Source organism: Vombatus ursinus, unplaced genomic scaffold (assembly GCF_900497805.2).
Source record: "Vombatus ursinus unplaced genomic scaffold, bare-nosed wombat genome assembly UNPS02014799.1, whole genome shotgun sequence".
Lineage (NCBI taxonomy): Eukaryota > Metazoa > Chordata > Mammalia > Diprotodontia > Vombatidae > Vombatus > Vombatus ursinus.
Window position 1 is genome coordinate 10063056 of NW_020954577.1, and position 18201 is coordinate 10081256.

Here is an 18201-nt window from a genome sequence, read left to right on the forward strand (position 1 = left end):
GCCAGTGAGCGTTTATTGAACACTGTGGACAAAGCCATCAGGACCCGGAGACTACCCCCATCCTGTGAGGGAGGCCAGAGGAAGACTCTAGCAGAGGCAAAAGCAATGTAAACCCAAACGTTCATTACTAGCTGCCTCACACACTGCCTTGCTCAGGTTTACCACCATAGAGTAGCTGGATTCTCTAAGACCATCTAAACCAAGCATATGCTCCATCAGGTCCTACCACACTGGCCAGCCATGGTGGTAGAGCCTTCCTGAGCTATGACAGGCCCTTTGTAGGAGGAGCCCTCTGCCAAGAGACTGCCCCTGAAAGATGACCCGCAGACGATGAATACTTTGGCCACAGCTACTCTTGAAAGCTGTATACTAAGGCAGGGAGGAGTCACACTCAGCATTAGTGAATGAAATTCCCATATTGGTGAAACCAGATTTTTTCCATTTAAAAAAAATTACTGAGGTAAATGGAACCTATGAATATAGTAGAGATGTAGTCTGAGCCAGCTGGATCAGTTAAGGAAGGATCATAGGGACAGAGGTGCAACTTGGTGGTACAATAGAGGGAGTGCTGGGCCTGGAATCAGGAAGACCTGAGTTCAAATCTGGCCTCAGATAATAGCTGTGTGACTTTGGGCAAGTCGCTTAATCTGTTTGCCTCAGTTTCTTCATCTGTAAAATGTGAATCATAAAAGCATCTATCTCAAGATTGTGGTGAGGATCAAATGAAATAATATTTGTAGAGTGCTTAGTATAATTCCTGGCACACAGTAGGTGTTTAATAAATGAGTATTTCCTTCCTTCCTGAGATTCCCTAGAAGGGACCTATGAAGTTATCTGGGGCAAAGGTTCTTCACCCATTTTGTGTCATGGACCCTTCTGGCAACCTGATGAAATTTATGGACCCCTTCTTAGAGTCCTGTTAAATAAAATACATGGGATTACCATAGAAACTCATTTTACTGAAATGTAATTATCTATCTATCTATCTATCTATCTATCTATCTATCTGTCTATCTATCTATCTATCTATCTTAAAATCATGAACCCCAGGTTAAGAAATCCTGAAGTATTCATTTTATGTATCAGGAAACTGAGGCAAAGGCAAGTGAAGTGATTTGCCCAAGGTCACTGGACAGAAGGTGATTGAGATGGGATTCTGACTCATGTCCTCTGTCTCCAAATCCATGGTTCCCCACAATGCTCCTCAGATTTGGCTTTTGAAGAAAGGAGTAAAAACAGGGGACAGGAATTGTAATTTGGTTTGAAATTGGGGGGGAAAAGACCAGACACAAGAAGAGAGAGGCATATGAGGTGGAGAGTAATCAGACGGTGCATAATAGTTGGAAGGATAGGGATTCTTTTGGGTCCTGGGTTGGATGAGGCTACAGAGGACCCTTCTAACTTAGCTCTTCTGTGAGTCTGTGAAAGAATGGGAAGTAATGAGAGGTGAAGTTAAGAGACTGAAGGTTACCTATCGATTAACCAAACAAGCATTTATTAAGCACCTACTATGTGCCAGGCACTGTAATGGGGAAGAGAATTCTAACCATTTTATGTGGGACAGATAGGAAGATGAAAGAGCCAGAAAGTGGGAAGACCAGCACGGGGGAAAGCATCCTCAAATAGGTACACAACAAAGACGGTTTGGATTAGATGAAAAGTGGAAAAGAAGCTGCACCTTGGAATTCTGTTGAGGCACAGAAGTGAGTGATCTATATCTGAGAAATCAAATGCTAGGCTGGAATTACGAATCCAATGCTATAAAGCAATTTGGAACTAGGCAAATAGCACAACAATGAGCATATCTTGTCACCCAGAGATGCCTCTGCTGGGGCTGTACCTCAAAAAGGTGAGTGACAGAAAGCCCCCACATGCCCCCAGATGCCTAGAGCAGCCCTTTTTATAGCAAAGAATTGGAAACAAAGTAAATGCTCATTGATTGGGGAATGGTTTGACAAATTGTAGTATGTGACTGTAATGAGCTATTACTGCAACATAAGGAAAAGATATGACTTTGATGAATACAGAGAAGCTTGGGAAGATTTAGATGAGCTGATGCAAAGTGAAGTGAGAAGAACCAGGGGGATTCCCCCAACCACAAAACATTCAGAACTGAACACTGCGAGATTATCCTGGCTAAGCTTGAGGTGGGGAACCATGGGTGTGGAACACTGAATATTATGACAGATTTTTTCAGTATGTTCGTTTGTTTTGCTGAAGGTTTTTTTTCCCTCTTTTTTTTTTTTAATCATAAGGGAAGGGAATGGGAAATGGGACCCTGTGCAAATGGATGTTAAAAGAACAAGATCAATGAAACTTATTTTTAGAAAAATCTAGGTATTAAAAAAAGATGTCGATTGGAGAATTCAGAATTCATATACCGTCATCTCCTTGCCACTGACAAACATCTCTTATTCTTCCCCTATCCCCTGCTAATTACTGAAATCATCCTGTTGACTCAGGCTTTGTTGAAATGGGGGTGAGGCTTGTATGCTGACTACTTCTTTTTCCATGACCACTGATCTGCCAGAGGCAGAAACAGTTGTGGTAATATTACCTTTAAAAATATGTATTCCCCAGAACTGAGTTGACAGAAAATCAATGCTTTCCAAACCCTAACCCTCCCCACAAACAAAACATATTTGACTTGTTTATTTCCTTCTGAGCACCCCCTTTGTTTGTTGTTTTAGCTCTCGATCGAGAGGAAGAGAGTGAGGACGCACAGACGACCGTGTCTGAGGATGACGGCCTCTCCGACTCCCAGGTATGGGAAGCTCTAAGTATTGCTCTAGATGATAATGTGTCCTTCCCCTATCCTGGGGCTGGGGAGTGCTTCACTTGGGATGGGGGTATTACTAAACCGATATCGATCCATCGCCCTTGCCTTGAGTAAACAAAACCATATTGCTGGGAATGAAATCTTTAACCTTAGTGTTAGAGATGGGATAAGAGAAGGGCACCAAGCTGGAGGGCTGAGTCGGGCTCTCTTTGGCAGAGGTAGCCATGACATTTCGATGACATTTCAGACATGGCGAGTAAATCCAGCCGGAGGCGGATGCAGCTGAGCCCCAAATATTCTTGCATCAGGAAAACTCTGAATGGCTTAGTTTGAACTGTTGTTCACTTTAGGCCAAAAGTATGCCCTTTAAAGATGGACACCGTGGCCAACTTTCTTTTCTTGACCACAGAGTTCTGCCACGAGTAGGTGATATTGTCAAGAGCTTGGTTGGTTCTTCTGAGTTGGTGTTGGGATGTCATTTCTAGAAAAATTCCTATTTTGAAGTTGCTTTCTGTTTGGATAATTGCTGCCATGTCCAAATTTGATTTATTGGTCTATTTATTTAGTGGGGGAGGGGATTATGGACCTGTGGTTTTTAATCCATGAAGGGAACTCCCAGCATGGACGCTCCCTCCACTGATACAGATTGGTGATTTGTCTGTAGCATATCATCCGAAAGAGTTGCCTAGAGTACTGAATGAGCAGCCTGCTTGTGGTCACTCAGTTAGGTTACGTCACAAGCAGAACAAGGACCTAGAACCTCTTGCTTCCAAGGCTGACCCCAAATCCATCAGGTCATGCTGCCTTTCCTCTCTAAGCTCACACGTGACTGACAGATTGAGCTTTCAGATTACTCTCTTCATAAATTCCTCCATTTCCACATTCCCATTTTCTCAAGATATCAGTAGGCCGAGGGCCTCTGATTTCATTGGAATCATCTGTATCTGAACTCCTCCCACTGATGCACACCACAACCCATCCGTAACTTTCCATCTTAGACGGTTTGCTGAGGCCAAGGGAGCTTAGGGGACTTGTCCAGGGTCACACAGTTAAATGGCAAAGGCAGGGTTTAAATCCATTAGGGATAATACTATTCTTGAGATGGAAATTTGATGTTAAAAGCATATTTATTTCCTACCTGAAAACAGGTTTGTTTTATCAGATGCATCAGTGAACTGGTGGTCTTTGATCCACCAGTCTTTGATCTGGGATTCCCCTCCAACGTTAAAGAATGGAATCCACCTATTCCAGTTCTTGGCCACATATCCCTCTCAAGCCCCTGCAAGGCATCTTCCCAACTTGCTGGGGCTCTGGCCAGAGGATTTGTTCTTTCCTGGGGGTACCAGTGCAACCCGAGGTAATTCCCCATTCTTGCCGCCTGAGCCCCGTGGAGTCAATCTGGGCTTCTCCAAGGCCACATCAGGGGAACGTAAGCTGTGGCAGGCTGTTTCACGTTCAGTGGGTTCTGCATACGTTCCCAGTGACCTCCTGATTTAGTTGTCTGAGGCCCGGCTAAGCTAGGTACCAAAAATACTTAGACCTGATAAACCAATCACTTGGCGACAAATTCTTTGGCCACACCCACCCAGGAAAAAAAACAAAGTCACAAGCAAAATGTATTTTTCAGGACCTCATTGACCTACTAAGTGGGTGACCTTGGAAGAGTTACAGCCTCTCTGAGGCTCAGCTTCCTCATCTATAGAAACAAAGAGGCTAAACTCAATGACCTTTCAAACCCTAAGCTCTAAAGTTCAATGACAACCCAGCTTGGATGTGGGGGACGGTGTTAGAGGGAGGTTCCAGTGGTGTCCAAACCTATCTGGGCATCCAGGTGGTACGGTGGGCAGAATGCTGGGCTTAGAGTCAGGAAGAACTGGGTTTGAATCCTGCTCCAAAGACTCAGTTGTGCAACCTTGAGCAAGTCTTACTCTCTCTTAGCCTCAGTTTCTTTACGTAGAACATGAGCATAATAATAGCTCCTAACTCCCAGGATTGTCATGAGGATCAAATATAATAACACATGGAAAATGCTTTGCAAACCTTAACATGAATATGGAAATGTTATTCTCATTTTCACCCTTATTCACGTGTTCTGTCATGCCCTTTCCTTATTATACACTGTCCTTAGTGTTTCTTCTTTCCAGTATCCAGTTTGCCAGAGGGTACATTTGGTCTTCATTGACTCTCCTCACAGATGCTCACGTCCCAAGGAATGGGCACTGTCAGTGTTTCCATAGCCTCTATTAGGCATTTTTTATGATTAAAGGAACTGCTATCCTAATAAGATAAATGGAAGTTGTGTCTTCTGAATGTACCGAAACGTAAAGAAGAGCATTAAGGAGGCAGCTGAGCCTCCTTCCCATTGTAAGTCAGTGATCCTTTCATCCACGGTCCATTGAGAGAGAGGCAGGCAGTGTGGCATAGTAGATAGAGCACTCAGCCTGGAGCCGGGAGACCTGAGTTCAAAGACCTTTCAAGACACTTAACATCTGCATTCGGAAGCAATTCCGATCGCCTGCAAATTGGAGGGTAATAATGATTACACTGTCTCTCTCATAGAGCTGACATGAACAAAGCGTTTTATAAATCTCATGTCCCACCAGAAATGAGAGCTGTTGTTACTTAGTATCTTTTTCTTCTTATTATTTACTACTTGAATAAGTTAAAATACTGTTCCCAAAATTTCCACCTTTGAGGATCTTCTTTTTAAAGTTGGCAGAGCATTTTGTTTCCTAACTACATTCATTTATGTTGTAAATTTCAGAAGCAGCAGCCAATGAAGGCTGCTGGATAGAGAGGAGAGTTGGCCTTTGGAGCCCCCATTGGCATGCCTTTGAGAGCTGTTGCTCACATCAAGCTGACTCAACTTGGTATTTTAGAAAAAGGATTTTGGAACTTGTATTTTTTTGAAGTTGAACATAGAAAAAAAGCAAATAGTGCTTTTGTAGGTTAGAGGCATTTGACCTTTCCTCACTTGAAGATTAGTCATTTCTCATTGTTTAAGCCTTTCCCTGGAGAATCTCACATTTCCTGATGGAGCCATTCCTAACACCCCTCCCCCCATGACATTGTATCTATTTTGAATATGCTTCTATATGCAGATGTCACTTACTCCCAATAGAATGTAAGCCCCTTGACTAGGAGCTCTCATTTTTCTCTTTGAATTCACAGTACTCAGCACAGTCCCAAGCACATAGTCAGCAATTTATAAAAGCTTATTGGCTGTTGATCGATAACACAAAGTCTCATCTTGAGACAAAAAGATGTGGACAGATTTGCTACCGTAATCAGAATGGAAGGCAATTTTTTGTTGCCATAGAGAATGAACCGCTCCACTGAAAATTAAACCAACCACTTTCAAGTGTGTTCAAGTCAGCCAACATTTATTAAGCACCAACTATAAGGCAGGCAGTGAGCAAGTGCTGGAGATGAAAGTCAAGTCAACAAATGTTTATTAAATGCCAAATCCGTGTCAGGCGCTGTGCTAAGCTCTGAGGATAAAAAGACAGGCAAAAATGGGATAGAGAAGTAGGTATGTGTCAGCCCCTGCTCCTACAGAGTGTGTATTCTATTGGAAGAAAAACAAATCCATAGGTAGATAAATAATAATAATAATCTGTAGCATTCCCATAGCTGTTTAAGGTTTGCAAAGTGCTTTACAAATATGATTGCATTATATCCATACAACAACACTGGGATTCAGGTGCTGTTATTATCCTCATTTTACAGTTGAGGAAACAGAGGCAGACAGAGTTTACAGTGACTAGCCCAGAGTCACAGGGCTAGTAAATGTCTGAAGCCAGATTTGAATTCAGGTCTTCTTGACTCCAGGCCCAGCACTCCATCCACTTGCACTACCCAGCAGTCTCAAATACAAAAGACATGGTAGAGGGGGGAGCACTAATAATTAGGAGGATCCAGAAAACCTTCTTGAAGGAGGTGACTTATGAGCTGAAACTTGAAGGAAATTAGAGATTCTTACATTCCAGGCATGGGGATCAGCCCTATACAAAGACATGGAGGTAGGAAACCATATGATGAGTTCAAGGAAGTTTTTAAGTCAGTTTGCCTGGAATTCAGAGGGTGACTTTATTCTCCTCCTTTTAAAGAACCTAAAATAAGATGCTTCTTTTGACAGTCTCACCATTAATCCATGATTCTTCTGGTTCATCAGCATTCAGTAAACTCTGTTTCATATCAATAAATTAAATAGACCAGGATGGCAGAACTCTAGATCCTGGTTTCTTGTGGTTATCACAGGGACTGAACAGGAGTCTGGCCACCAAAGTGAATTAATGAAGTCATGGGTTTCTGGAAATGTCACTAAATTATAGTCCTCGAATTGACCCCAAGAGAACATCTGGTTACGCCTCTTGCTTTTAGGAAGGCCTACATTTATAAGCCATCCCAGGCATATGGATGCCTATCTGAGCCTGAAAGGTCTCTAGGGAATCGGTGAGCTAACATGACCTGTCTTCGCTGTAAGTCTGCTTGGTTGGTGATTATGTAATGAGAACTTTCGAGCTAATCACCATGCAAAATTGCATTTTCGAAAGTTAATTCTACTGCCGAAATCAGAAAATCATGTGCGCAATTTTCTTCCTTTAATTATGAAAATATCAAGCTCTCGGAATAGCAGCTGACGTGGCCGTCTGAGTCTGTGGAAGTCCATTTTAAAAAGTAATGGTGTGTACCTTTTTTCCATTGCATTCATCAAGTGTTTCCACGTCTCCAGGTACATGTAAAAATATGCATTTCCTAATGAAAGCAAATGCTATGCTTAGAGTCACAACCACATCAGATGAGGAACTCGCATTGTTTCTTAAAAGCTGTAAAACGCAGACATCCCAGACAGACAGGACTTTTTATATCCCCTCACAATACAGCTAATAATCCTGTTTACCCAAAGTCTGACTCTGGGCTCCTTGGCCCAAGGAAAGGATGCTTCATAAAATCCCCGCCACTATCAATCTCTGCTGAGCATTGTTGGTTCAAATATTGTACCATGGAGGCAAAATATTGGGTTTGATCCTGCAATGGGAGAGAAGCCCATTGGCTTTGTGGGGTGCAGAGCTGTGTGTGGCTCTCCTGAGCTAGGTCGGTCATCTTAAAAATGGATTTTATGGGTAAGGGAAACTTGACTAGAAAGAGGTTAGATGGTGTAAATCCATCCCCACTTTTGAGAAGTCAAAGCCAAAGGCCCAGTGCCCTAATGGGAATGCAACACTATCACTATCTTAATAACCACAACAGTGTCATATCATAACTGCCATTTACATTATGGTTTAAAGTTTGCAAAGAGCTTTGTAGACAACTTCAACCTTCTGAGGTGGGTACTATAGGAAATACTGTACCCATTTCACAGATAAGAAAACTGAAAGTGAAATGGGATGGCCGGAGTCACTGGGCTAGGAAATTTCAGGAGCATGATTTGAACCCAAGTCTTTCTACCTCGAGCCATCTTGTCTCATCTCATAATGGAGAGAATGTTGATCCTTGTGAAGACACAGGAAAACCAGCCTGTAAACCTCATTAATTTTCTAGATTGGGTCAGCATCTACGCCTGCCTATGAATTAGGTAGCTATGGTTATGGTTGAGCACCTTTATTGCTCTAATGAATGGCTCACACTTCCAAGATATCATCAAACAGATGGAAAATACAGACAGTCCTCGCTTTATGTAAGTGGACCATCCTGTAGACCTCTCTGTAAAGTATTTCTTATATAATGTGAAATTGCCCTCAGATGTGGATAAAGGAGGGAGGGAGGCAGGACATGGGCTGTGCACCTGTGGAGGGAGGGGGCCAACAGGAGGTTCAAGGATGTGTGCGAGCCAAGGAAGACGTGCTACTGGGTGGAGTGGGGCAAAGGTCTTTGGAGGTGCCAGAGGTCTCAAGCCAAGCCCCGTTTCCAGCTGCAATGGCAGTCTCTCTGCACATCAGTTCTGCTTTCCCTTGGAGGGTTTTGTTTACATTTTTAGGGCTTTTTTGGTGCTGGTGGTGGGGAGGCTGCTTAGTGCTGGGCCAGGTGGAGAGTGCAGTGCTGGACAGTAGAGTTAACATGGGGATTCTTTTGGAATGCAGATTTCTTTCAGAATGCTTTCTGTAGAGTAGAATGTGTGTAATGTGAATTTATATAAAATGAGAACTGTCTGTGCCCAGTACTCGGAGTACTTTGAGCAGCTGAACGGGGCTTTCCTGGAATTAGACCAGCAGTGCCTGTGTCTTGGATCAGCAACAGAAGAAAAAGAGCTGGTCCCTGACCGGAATGGGAGGAAAGGAAATTCCTTATGTTAGAACTTCTGCAGTACTTTCATTGTTAGTGATAGTGGCGATGACTAGTATTAAATTAGCGTTGTAAGGATTGCACAACATTGAACACACGGTATTATCAGCCCCACTTCACAGATGAAGAAATTGAATCAATCAGTCAATAAACATTTATCAAGCATCTACCATGTGCCAGTTTTACTGGGGTGTGGCCGCTGCACATGCTACAGCTTCTTGGAGCCATGGGTGAGAGTTGAGTGAAGGTGGACACCAAAGGTGGGTGAGCGGCTCTGGACGGGGGTCAGCAGCCCTCACATCAGAGGTGCTGGTCCTTCCTGAATATCCTCTACACCCTGATAAAACCAGTCTCGGGTAAAACTGGGCTAAACCAAGATGAGGGTAACCAGCAAGCCTCAAACCCATCGGTGAGTTAAGGGATGTCTATCCCAAGCATGGGAACTTCTCCTGGTGGAATGAGCAGATGGGAAGAATTTGTTTCAGTGGCCATGAAGGTGGTTGAAGCAGGTGCTGTGAAGCACTCAGAGCTTGGTCAGACATGGAAGATGCCGAGGTCATCCACTGCATTCTGGGCCATCACCATCGTACTGACTTTTGTATGAACTTATATAGGTTCATATTTTCTCCCTACCCAGAAGGTGAGCTCCCTGAGGAAAGAAACCATTAAATTTCTGTTTTTATATCCCAGGACCTAGTTTCATGTCTGGCACACAGTAGGTACTTAATAAATGCACGTTGATTGGGTTTTTTCATTGGGCTAAGAGGACACTCTTGCCTATTTAAGGGTGTTGGAGTAGTATCCTTTCTCTGTTAAGCCCAATAGAATTGGTATTGTCCAGTCTCCAATACTTCCCCTTGATCATAAATGTTTAAAGCCAAGAGTGTTGTAGGAAGTAACTTGAGGGAAAATTGCCCAATCTTTGCACTGTTCTTTGCTACTATCGTGGCGTGCTTACTCTCCTCTTCTTCCCCCCCCCCCCCGCCCACTTCCTACATGTAGTCATCAGAAACAGATCTTGATGTAATAAAGTCCAGTTCTATGGCTTCTATTGTAGTGCAGAGAACAATACCTCCATCTACTCTGGCCAAGCCTGGCTTCAAAGTTGTCATCGAGTACAATCATGGGCCACTGGGAACTGTGGAGAATTCAACCCAGAGTTGCATTTTGTCCTGTCATCTTTGCCCTGGTCTCAAAGCATTTCATAAGAAATTTTGATTTTCCCAGTGTTCTGGGTGCACCCCAGACTAATTAAACACCATGCACCTCTTCTAGAAGGTATCTTCTCAGTATTTTGCCAATTTCTTCTTTTCCAGCTTTTGTCTAGTTCCCAGGTTCATAGATTTAGAGCAGGAAGGAACCTTCGAGGTCATCCAGTCTTACTCTCTTATCCCACCGCAAAGAAAACTGGGATCCAGAGAGGCTCAGGGGCTTATCCGTGGTCACACAGCTAGGAAGGGGCAGAGCCTGGACCAAAACGCCAAGCCTTCCACCTCCCAACTCAGTGTTCCCTCCACAATGCCACCCTGTCCCCAAGTTAATTTCCCACTTTAAAGTCAATTTGTTATCCTGGATGTGTCTCAGGAAAAAAAATAATTAAATGGAGGAATTTCATTCCTCTCTCAGGATAATTTGTCAGTTGTAAGGGAAATGATTAGCTTACAATTTTTTTTATAACCACTATGTTTTACCCATGTAGTAGAAACCCTATAGAATGGGAGAGTCAGCTGGGTTATTTTTAGGACCCTGCCTCATGGTTTCATCTTTTTTTTTTTTTTTCTTGAGCGCCAGAGAGGTTCCTGGCTAACTTTCCCATGAGTTTTTAACCTCTTGCTAGGCTTTGCTTATGTAACAGGAAACAGGCTGACAGGAACAAACAAACGGTAGCATATCAGGCACACACACAGAGTAGCAGTTGACTGCAGTGAGGGCTGCCCTTCGGTGTCTTAAAGGCCATATAGACAGACATCGGGTCGGCGGGCGCTTTCCTCTCCGGGGCCCGAGAAATCGACCAGAGCCGTGATTTAAGGCCAAGTGGCCCCTCCAAAGATGAGCTTCCCATTGTAACGTTCCACTGGGAGGAGGGCCATGTCCTGGGACTGTGGATTCAAGTACATTTTTGCTCTTTCTCCAACCCTCAAGGCAGGAGTGATGTGCAAGCTTCAGGAGAGGGATGACATCGGGCGAATCGAACTCGTCCAGAAACTCGCCAGAGAAAACTGCCAGTTTCTACAGACAGACAGAAAAGAGCCCGAGAAGCCTGAGCAAGTAAGAAGGTTTCTTCTTGGGGGCCCAGGTCTGAAGGGATGGGGAGGGGTTCCCCCACCTCCCTGTTTGATTCAGCAGAAGAGTGTGTTTGGTGGAGAGTATACTGGGGTTGGGGGCATCTGTCACCAGCCCCGGCGCTGTCTGTAGGTTACAATGGGGAGGTGTTGCACGAATCTTTTCTGATAAAAATACCTTATGTCACCATCCTGTGAGAACCGATTTCAGAAGGTCTGGAAGCTTTTCTGTCCTTGATTCCTGGATCCTCAACCTGCGTTTGTTCGGGTTGCCTGGCAAGCTTTTCCAACTAGCATTGAGATGTTTCTCCTTTTGGTGGGAGGGTTTGGAGAATGTGAGTCCTGAGATAAAAGCCAGAGATAGGTGCCTATGTGTCACAAGGGGTGTATCCATTTGTTAAAGTGTTTCTAAGATGTGTTCCCCCACCCCGGGGTACAGTCATTGGAAATAGATGAGCAGAAGAGGGGGTGACCAAACCCTAGTGGCATTTGTACAGAAAACACCAATGGGAACTTGTCAACAAGGGTTGGTCAAGGACAGAACCAAAAGGGAGTTTTCCCTAAGCTATCGTGTGTCTGAACAAGAGTTGTATTGTTTGTCTGTGGTTAAAACTGGAGGCAAGGGGGCACTCTGTTGATGGCTCTTGGAAGGCGGGCTCCAAATGGTATCTTGGGATACTCAGTGTAAGTGAATTCCAGCTGTCTTGCTAGTGATACAATATAACCATTTTCCTCTGCTTTGTGTTTTTTAAATATTGTTTGTGAGGCTTCACACTGAATCAAGAAGGCTCAGGGAAGGGGATAAGGACTTCCTCTATCCCCAGAATTTCATTTCCAATGCTTTGAGAGCTGGGTTTGGAAGGAGGGGATGGGGAGAAGCTGCCCCCTGATTTCAATCCATCAATGCTGGTGGGATGATTTTGCTCCAGAAGAGAGGGAGATGAGATATTGGGGGAGGTTCCATGCTGGGCCATTCAATAAGACACACTCACATCTCTGGCAGGGAGACAATAATTATCACAATTGCCATCTCCAAAGGAAGAGAATAATTGACCAGTTTCCAATTCTTGTAACTGAGCTGTTAGAGAGAGCACGTCCCTGGTGCTGGCAGGACCCTCTGACTCCATGGGTAACATCAGGCTAGGGGTTCACACAAACGTGAGGGTCAGTCCCTGAAGGGAGGCCAAAGTTTGATGGACTCTACATGGTGAGGGAAAAGATGGGGCTTTGAACCCAGGTCTTTGGAGCCCCAGTCAGTGAATAAGTGTTGATTAATACTATGTTCCATCCACTGTGCTAGGCACTGGGAATGTCCCACAACCAACAAACGTTTATTAAGTACTTACTATATGCTAGGCAATTTGTGATTATTGGCATACAACAGCCAAAGGCTACATTCTCTTGGGGGAGAAAACACTGACATAGAATTCACAAGATTTATTCAGAACCAGTACGAGGTATTTTGGCAAGGGGGTGAGGAGCACAGTCAGCTTGTCAGGGATGGGAGTGAATCAGCAAAGACTTCATTTAGAAGGGGCCACTAGAGACAAACTAGAGATTCTAAGAGAAGAGACGAGGAGGGAAGGCACTCTAGAAGGAAGGCACAGCTAGTGCAAAGGTGTACAGGTTGCTTGGCCAGACCTCAGCATGTGTAGGATGTATCCAGACCCCCAAATGCTCAGACTATCCCTATGACTTCATTTGAGGGGCTCACTTATGCGTGAGTTTGAGACACTGAAGGGAGACCGTACCTGGACGGACAGCCTCCCTAACCTCAGTGCCTTGCGTCTGAGATCCTCTCCAATTTATCCTGTCTCTACCTTGTTTGTACAAAGTTATTTACATGTTCTTTTCCTCCTGAGAATGTGAGCCACTTGAAAGCAGGGACCTCTGTATCTCTTGTGCTTAGCACAGTGCCTGGCATATAGTAGGTGCTTAATAGATGCTTGTTGACTGACCAGCTACACCCAAAGTATAGGCTTTGGCAGGAGAGCAAAAGGGTCGTGGAATTCACCCCGGATCTGTGCTACCAGAGGAATCTTCTCCTTCAGTCCGTCACTCATTGAATATGTTTTCCGAGTGTTTCACTTAAGTTTTAACAATGTCACATGTGGCAGTTTGGGGTAAAAAGAAGAAAGGGAAGATGGGCTGGTGATGTCGTAAGGGCAAAGGATGAGAGGTGGACAGCCTGAGCGTTGCACTGGTACACACTGAATGGTCAGGCACCTAGGAGAAGGTCCTAAGGGCATTGGGCAGATCCTCCATCATCTATGGAAGGACACAGGTAAGAATGACCAAGGATGGGCCACTCAGGGCCAGCAGCCCTTTTCCAGATCCCTACTCTCCACCCCCAAGCTCCTGTCATTACCCCCACTCCTGCAGCCTTGTCGGAGGGTCCTGAGGCCAGACTCTCTGCTTCATTCTGATCCTTACTGCCAGTCCCCCCTTCCCAGGAGTAGTGGGCTCATCCCCTTCAGGCCTCTTACCCTGGGGAATCTATAGATGGTGCGTTTGAAGGACTTGGGGACCTTGCCATCTGTCCTACAACAGACCCCTCCTGTATGGATATTGGTGCCATCTCTTAGAATGTGAGATCTTTAAGGGAAGGGGTTGTTTTACTTCTCTGCTTCTATCTTTATCACTTTGCTCATATTTTGGCACACTAGAAGGACTTAATAAAGGCTTTTTTCATTCATTCATTCATTCATCTGCACTGTTGGAGGGGGTACAGTAATTGATGAGGTCCTAGGGCCATTAACATCTAAGTTGAGCCATTTAGGGATGGTCATTGGAACATCTGAGGATTCCGGAAAAGAAAATGAACATGTTATAGAGTTTCTGAGATCCAAATGCAGTGGGATAATCAGAATTAATCAGATAGGTTTTTCAACTAGAGGAAGAGACAACAGTTTAGTGGCCTTTTAGCAAGAGATCACAAGGGATCTCACTTCTGATGGTTACTGGTAGATTATGCCAAATCTTTAGACCATCAACTCCACTCTGTAAAATGGGTTGTTAATGCATCTTTACACAACAGTATAGTCAAAAGAGCATTGAGTTTGGAGTCAGAGGAAGGACCCAGGCTTGAATCTCAGCTCTCTTACTTACTGCCTGTATGGTTGGTGGCAGGTCGCAGTTTCCTCATCTGTAAAATGGAGAGAGTTGGTCCAGGTGATTTCTCCACATCCTCCCAGTTCCTGATCCTATGCTCATGACTTGTGATAATGATTGACTATGTGAGAAAGGATGATGGCATCCTGGAGGAGGCGCCCTATGGTTTATTTATAAGTTAGGGAAGAGTAGTAGTATGCGTTTTTCACTCAGCTTTCTTAGTATGCTGGAAAGGATGAGTCCTTTTTTTTTTTGACCTGAAGGATTTTTCTTGTGAATGGTATCATAAGCTAACCCTCTGCCTGCTCTCCTGTTGGCAAGACAATGGTCTAGGATGGGAGTTAGGGGCTGCACCCATGATTTCATTGATACTCCCTGAGAAAGGGGACTCCCTCTGACCAATGCAGGCCAGCACCCGCTCCCAAACCCCTTCGTCCTTTCTTAGGTTTGCTCCTTCCCCTCAATGTTTCCTGCTCCTTCATCTGTAAAATGGGGCCATCAAACAGAGGATCCTCCCAATTCTAACAATGCTGTGATTCTAAGCACAGAGAAACAGCAGAGCTTGGTGAGGAAAAAGGAAGGCCTGAGTTCATGTTCCTCTATCTCTCATAAGTACCGTCTGCATCACGCTGGGCAAATCATTTGTCATCTCTGTCTGGGCCCCGGAAAACTCTCTAAATAACTGAAGAGTCACAGATCCTTAGATTCTAATGATGAGCTGGAAAGAGCATTAAAGGCCATATTGTCTGTCCCCTCATTTTACAGAGGAGGAAACTGAGACCAAAAAAGGGGAAATGACTTGTCCAAGGTCAGGCAGATGGGATTTATAAAGGGAAAGGGAATTTCCTATCTGGGTGTCTCCTTTACCAGTGAAGACACAAGTTTAGGGCAAAATTTAAAAAAAAATTACCCCCCAAGAAAAAAGTCAGTTTGATGTTTTACTTTACCTAGAAATGAATAAATATGATTAAAACTTTTTACTGACAATTCTCATTAACATATTATGAGACCATAGGTTTGGACAAGCACACTGATGCATTGTTGGTGGAGCTGTGAACTGGTTGAGCTAGATTGAAAAGTAATTTGGAAATATGACCAAAAAGCTATTAAATTGTACATAATCCTTTGACCCAGCAATATTGCTACTGGGCCTATCGCCAAAGAGATCAAAGAGGAAAAAGACACCCATATGGTAAAAATATTTATAGCAGCTCTTTTTGTGGTGGCAAACAATTGGAAACCAAGGGCATGCTCATTAATTGGAGAATGGCAGAACGAGTCATAGCATATAAATATTATAGAATACTGTTGTACTGTCAGAAATGATGAAGTGGATGGTTTAAGAAAAACCTAGGAAGATTTATGTAAAGTGAAGTGAGCAGGATCAGGAGAACAGTTTATACAGTAACAATAATATTGTAAAAATAATCAACTTTGAAAGACTTAGGAACTCTGATCAACCTAATGACTCACCACAATTCCAAAGGACTCATGATGAAACATGCTGCCCACCTCCAGACAGAGAGCTGATGGACTCTGAGGGCAGGTTGAAGGGTGTACTCCTCTTCTTTCCTCTCCTTCTCCTCCTCCTCCTTCTTCTCTTCCTTCTCCTCCTTCTCTTTCTCCTCTTTCTCCGTCTCTTTCTCCTCCTCTTTCTCTAATACAGGAGTTTGTTTTGCATTACTATACATATCTTAATGAGTTTTATTTTTCCTGCCTTCTCAGTGGCAAGGGAAAAAATGGGAAAGGGAGAGAATTCAAAACTGAAAGTAAAATAAAAATTGAATTTAAAAAATACCATAGGTTTGTAAATTAGATCATAGCCCAAGAACTGGAGAAGATCTCGAAGAACAACTGGCTCAGTCTTGTTATTTACAGATGAAACTGACACAGGGAGGTTGAAAGATTACTTCACATGTTGATAAGCATCTGAGGCAGGATTTGAAACCGGGTCCTCAGACTCCAGAACCAGAGTTCTTTCTCATTATCTCTCATTCTGGGTATCTCCACTGTGGATAATATAAACATTTTGGAACTAAATCATTTCTGAGATTGGAAGGAATGATCACGGTTGGTTTGGTAGAAAGAAACAACCTGGGATTTGGGGTTAGAGGTCTGGCTTTGAACCCCAGCTCTCTCCTTGGTAGCTGTGTGACGTTGAGGGGGTCGCTTACCCTAACAGCTCGCTTGTTTATAACAGAAGGAGGATGATCTGAATGGCTTCTGCAGGCCACTCAGGCTCACACATTAGGATCCGCTGAATGGAGACTTCTCTGGTCCAGCTGGGCCAGCCGTGGGTTATCCTGAACGTGAGACCTTTCTAGCTGGTGGGTCATGCCAGAGCTTGTCCTCCCAAACACGTTTTGGGGAACCCAGTGCCCCGCTCTGAGCTAAGATGGAGCATCAGAGGAGAACCCGAGTGGGAAAGATTGGGCTCAGTGGTGAAAAAAGGTTTCTGATTAATTAATTAGTGACTTTGCCTCCCCCACCACAGCCATCCATGGAGCCCAGCTAAACTCACAGTGGGGGTAAAAGTGCTTGCATTTATCCAGGCGTTGCCTTGGGCGTGTGGGGGCCATGGTTTTTTCAACTGTGACTATAGAATTTAACACAAAACTGAAACTCATGCAAAATGAGCTCTTGTCTGTGCTGGGACCGAATTAACCGGAACATTGAAGATGTTTCTATTGTACAGGAGATGATCCCTCTTTTTAAAGAAAGCGATTGGGCTTCACTGGCGGAGAGTGCTCTCTAACATTTAGTGCCATCCTGAAGTGGCGTGGGCTGTCTGGGGAGGTAATGCTGGGCTTCCCTTCCTTGGGGATCCTTAAGCCAAGGTTGACGGACTGCTTGTTGAGAGGTTGAAGAGGGCTTCTCTATTCAGGAATAAGTTGACTCTCTTCCCAACTTGAATTCTATATGAGCTCTAAGAGGCATCACCAATTGTGAACTGAGAGGTAACATTGGGGCTTACCTTGTCCAGCCTCCCCATTTTAAAGATGAGGAAACTGAGACCCAAAGAGATGAAATTACTTGTGTGAGGTCACACCAGGAGTCAGTGACAGAGACAGAATTCCGCCCTGGGCCCCTGGCTACCAGTTCAGTGTGTGTCTTGCTGTGAGTCTGTGATTCTGACTTTTCCAAGTCAAGATATTAAAACTGAAGGAACAGGAGTGGAAACTGCCCACCAGGCACCTTTCCCGAATGGCCTTGGCTCTACTCCTTTCTGTACTTTCCCTATCTTCTTTATTTAATCCCAGCCTCTCACTTCCTTCCCCTTTCTTCAATAGCCGTTAGCCCAGGCTAGGGGAATTCGCATGATGGTACTAGGAATCCATCTGGGTCTGGAGTGTCCTGGATTCCAGGCGCTCTTTCCTGCAGCTCCATCCTGAAGAGTTGTCCAGGTCATGGAGAGAGGAAGCGAGGTCAGTACGCTCCCTTTTCCATTGAGGGATGTTTCCTTTTCCCGCCATCCTCAACTTAATGAGGTTTTTTCCCCCTCTACAATGGAGAGCCATTTTAATTTGGGTATGTCAGCAAAAAAATACGAAAAAGAAAAATTAGATTATTTAGTTGAATTCAGTTCAAAGCCTGCTCTTAGATTACTGTGATAGTTACTGTGTGGTTGCTCTCAGAGGTGGGGAAAGCACTGGATTTGGAGTCAGAGGACTCTGGCTCAGATCTGAGCTATACTTCATACTGCCTTTGCCACCTTGGACACATCACAAACTCCCCTGAGCCTTG

General features: G+C 44.2%; 1 protein-coding gene across 3 annotated transcripts in view; it reads left to right on the plus strand.

The window, feature by feature from the left end:
• The window catches only part of RAPGEF5 (Rap guanine nucleotide exchange factor 5), a 235505-nt gene that overhangs the window by 100857 nt on the left and 116447 nt on the right, over positions 1–18201 (plus strand). For all 3 annotated transcript variants that reach the window (XM_027872072.1, XM_027872073.1, XM_027872074.1), the window contains 2 exons: positions 2691–2764; positions 11207–11332. In XM_027872072.1, coding sequence (XP_027727873.1) covers positions 2691–2764; positions 11207–11332 — 200 coding nt within the window. The remainder of the gene's footprint in view (positions 1–2690; positions 2765–11206; positions 11333–18201) is intronic.